Source organism: Octodon degus, unplaced genomic scaffold (assembly GCF_000260255.1).
Source record: "Octodon degus isolate 3935 unplaced genomic scaffold, OctDeg1.0 scaffold00001, whole genome shotgun sequence".
In the NCBI taxonomy this organism is placed as follows: Eukaryota; Metazoa; Chordata; class Mammalia; order Rodentia; family Octodontidae; genus Octodon; species Octodon degus.
In genome coordinates, this window is record NW_004524577.1 from 8,751,983 (window position 1) to 8,756,097 (window position 4,115).

The following is a 4,115-nucleotide window of genomic DNA, read 5'->3' on the forward strand; positions in this document are numbered from 1 at the left end:
TGTCTGTCTGTCTGTCTGTCTGGTGGAGATTGAACTCAGGCCTCTGCACTGAACTACATCCCCAGTTCTTTTTTGAAACAAGGTTTCATTAAGTTACCTAGAGTGGGCTCAGGCTGGCCACTCCTCCTGTCTCACCCTCCCACAGTGCTAGGATTCACAAAGTGGGGCACTATGCTCTGTTTGTGTATATGCATTTGTTTGGTTTTTTTGAGATAGGACCTCACTATGTGGTCTAGGCTGGCCTCAAACTTCAGATCCACCTTCCTCAGCCTTTCAATGCTGGGATTGTAGGTGTGTGCCACTATACCCAGATATTCTTTTTTTTTCAAAACCAAGGATTGAATTTAGGCCCTTGCGCTTGCCAGGGAAGCACTTCTTCCACTGAGCCATCTCCCTGGCCTCCTCATTTAGTCCTCTTGATGGCTAGCTGGGGAAACCAAGGCCCAGGACAGGACAGAACCTTTTAAGGCTGAGTGCTTTTTCTGTCAGGCACGTCGTTCTAGGTCCTAGAGATATAAGAATGTTGGGCTGCAGAGATAGCTCAGCAGTTTAAGCACCTTCCTGGCAAAAATGACCTGCATTCAATCCCTGGTACCACATGCCAAGCTAGCCCTGCCTGGGCTTGCCAAGCTGGCCACTGAGACAGGGCATGGCGGTGCACACCTGTAATTCCAGCTCTGGAGAGATTAAAACAGGAGAATCACTATGAGTCTGAGCAGTGTAGTGAGACCCTGTACCAAATACGTAAAATTTAAAATGGGGGGGCGCTGAGGAGTCAGCTCAGTGGTAATAAGCACCTGCTGGCCAGAAGAAAAAAAAAAGTATTGTGTTGTAATAGAAAAAAAAAATCATCTAGGAGCCAGGTTTGATCCCAGCACTCAGGAGGCTGAGGCAGGAGGATTGATGCAAGTTTGAGACCAGCCTGAGTTACAAAGTGAGCTGAAGTCCAGTCTGAACTGTACATCGAGACCAACAATAAACAAACAGAACCCCTCTATTATGAAAGAGGTCTCAGCATTCAGTTTTTCCCTCTTGTGCCCACAGGTGGCCATGGTGGAGGTACAGCTGGAGAACGACCATGAGTACCCACCAGGCCTGCTGGTGGCCTTCAGTGCCTGCACCACTGTGTTGGTGGCTGTACACCTCTTTGCGCTCATGGTCTCCACGTGTCTACTGCCCCATATTGAAGCTGTGAGCAACATCCACAACCTCAATTCTGTCCACCAGTCACCACACCAACGACTTCACCGCTATGTGGAGCTGGCCTGGGGCTTCTCCACTGCCTTGGGCACATTTCTCTTCCTGGCTGAAGTTGTCCTGGTGGGCTGGGTCAAATTTGTGCCCATTGGGGCCCCCTTAGATACACCAGCCCCCGTGATACCTCCGTCCCAGGTGACTGGGACTCTGCCACCAGCGGCTACCTCCCTTGGTCCGGCTCCCAGCCTCCCACCATCCTCTGCTTCTGTAGCCCCATCACAGGCTAAGCCTTCGCAGGCTTGCCCACCCCAGCAAGCATGTGGTGGTGATGGGACTCACGGGCCAGGCTGGCAAGCTGCGATGGCTTCCACAGCAATCATGGTACCTGTAGGACTTGTGTTTGTGGCTTTTGCTCTGCATTTCTACCGCTCCCTAGTCACCCACAAGACAGACCGCCACAAGCAGGAGCTAGAAGAGCTGAGCCGCCTGCAGGGGGAGCTGCAGGCTGTGTGAGCCAGCTGTTAGCTTCTGCAGCCAGCACTGCCTCCCTCAGAGGTCGGCTAGAGGCCCCAGGAGCCCGCAGACCTCATTCCCTAGCCCTGGCTGGAGCCACTTCCTGTGTCCACTCAGGCAGAAACCAGGTTCCTGCCCATGGGGTCCCACATTCCCAGAGATTTTCCCTGCCGGTCTGTCCCATGTGTTTTGCAAGCTCTACTCTTGGGCTTGGGGACAGTGGCTCTTCCTTAGTCCAAGGATGCTGGGGTAGATGGAGGGGAGGCAGGGAACTCCTGAGGGATCCCAGCTGCTGACCATCAGCACCTGTCCCTTTACAGGATGTGGGAGTCAGATGGTTACATGCCTGCAAGTTGTCCTCTGAATTCTGTCAACCTGTTACAGTTGAACAGATCTTTCACGGTTAGCACTTGGGGGCAAGTTTTTCCCCATCCCCCAGTTTTGATGGTCTTACTTCAGTTGTGGAGGGCATTTGCGTGTTTCTACAACAGTCCCAGGTCCAGCCTTTGCTAGGAAAAAGTCTTCCTGTTTTGGAGATTTAAGCCAACACCTGCGGTGGCCCCATGCAGAAGGGGTAATGTGCACCAGTACCCTAGGCCCACACTTACACATGTATGTCACAGTGGGCCCAGGCTGGGAATGGGGTAGGTCTTTGAAGGTGGAGGACCTGTATGCATGGCCTGATTCTTTAAAAAGGGTTTGGGGAGAATGTTTTTTTAGAAAAAGGGTCCAGTCCCCAGCCCTTAGAATGCAGAGATCTTGTGACACTGAATTTTTGATGCACCTTGTTTTGTATAATAAATTGCATTTCACAGATGTCGCCGTGGCTGTGAATGGGGTGGAGGGGAGGCTGTCTGGTAAAGTGATCTCTTTCCATGGGGTAGGGATTGAACCTACGGACTCTGAACTGTACTATATCCCCAACCCTTTCTAATTTTTGAGACAGGATATCATCAAGTACTAAATTGCCTGGGCTGAGCCTGAAGTTGAAATCTGCCTGCCTTAGCCTGCCAGTGTGGTAGGGTTGCAGGCCTTAGCACCACACCCAAAAAGTTTACTAATTAAGTCAGGTGGAGACAAGTGCACCTAGTGGGGAGCAGGCTTATGTATGATCCCATCAAGTTCGGAAAGGGCCAATAGCCTTTGGATTTTTTTTTTTTTTTTTTTGGTACTTTAGTACAGGGTCCACAAGGTCTCACTACACAGATTGAACTCATAGTGATCCTCCTGTTTTCAGCCTCCCAAGTGTTGGGATTACAAGTGCACACCACCATGCCCAGTCTCAGTGCACCCCAGGGGTGTGGCCGGCACGCAGGGAATCAAACCCTGGCTTGCTTAAGCAGGTGCTTTAGTCCACTGAGCTATCTGCCCAGCCCTGAACTTTTTTGAGATACTGTCTAAATTTTACTGAGATTACAGTGGTGGGATTACACACATACTGCCACCAGCCTGGCTCCAAGTGCCTTGCTGGTTTTTCTACTTTTATTTTTTTGTATTTTTAGGGAAGGTTCTACAGGGTGTTCAGGGTCTCACTACTAGATCAGACTTGTAGTGATCCGCCTGTTTACAGCCTCCCAAGAGCTGGGATTACATGCCACCACGCCCAGTCTCAATCACTGTCTCAGCACACACCAGGGGCAGGGCTGGCCCAGCAGGCCTGGGGATCAAACCCCCAGCCCCTGGGCCGACTTGCAGGTATTTTACTTCACTGAGCTATTTGGCAGGCCCTTCTTGTGGGTTTTGAGATGGGGTTTTACTATGTAGTTCAGTTTGTTTTTAGCTCACTTTGTAGCCCAGGCTGGCTTCAAATTTTCAAACTCATGGCAATCCTGCCTCAACTTTCTTTTTTTTGCGGAACGAGAGATTGAACTCAGGCCCTTGTGCTTGCCAAGGAAGCACTTATTCTACTGAGCCATCTCCCCGGCCCTTGCCTCAACTTCTTTTTTTTTTTGTACCAGGGATTGAACTCAGAACCTTGCACTTGCCAGGCAGATGCCTATGCCCCTGAGCTATCTACCCAGCTGCCTCAACTTCTTGAGTGCTGGGATTACAGGCATATACCTTATTCCTGAGCTCAGGATCTCTATTTTCTTCTATTAAGAATTTCCTATAAGCTTCGTTGATGACTGTGTCCTACGGAGGTTTTAATAGATTATTTCATTTAACCCTCACAAGCACCTCAAGAGACAAGCCTTTTATTTTTTTGAGGTATGGGGTATTGAACTCAGGACCTTGTGTTTGCCAGGCACACACTGAGCTATCTCCCCAGCCTGAGACAAGCTTTTTATTTTTATTTTTTGGTAGACCCAGGGATTGAACTCAGGCCCTTGCGCTTGCTAGGCAAGCACTTATTCTACTGAGCCATCTCCCCGGCCCCAACAAGCCTTTTATTTTTATTTTTTATT

General features: G+C 49.9%; 1 protein-coding gene across 1 annotated transcript in view; it reads left to right on the forward strand.

Moving 5' to 3' along the window:
• Nucleotides 1–2,630, forward strand: part of Orai3 (ORAI calcium release-activated calcium modulator 3) — an 8,800-nt gene extending 6,170 nt beyond the window's left edge. Inside the window, exon 2 of the mRNA XM_004622983.2 lies at nt 1,045–2,630. Coding sequence (XP_004623040.1) covers nt 1,045–1,710 — 666 coding nt within the window. The 3' untranslated portion in view covers nt 1,711–2,630. The remainder of the gene's footprint in view (nt 1–1,044) is intronic.
• Nucleotides 2,631–4,115: the final 1,485 nt, after the last annotated feature.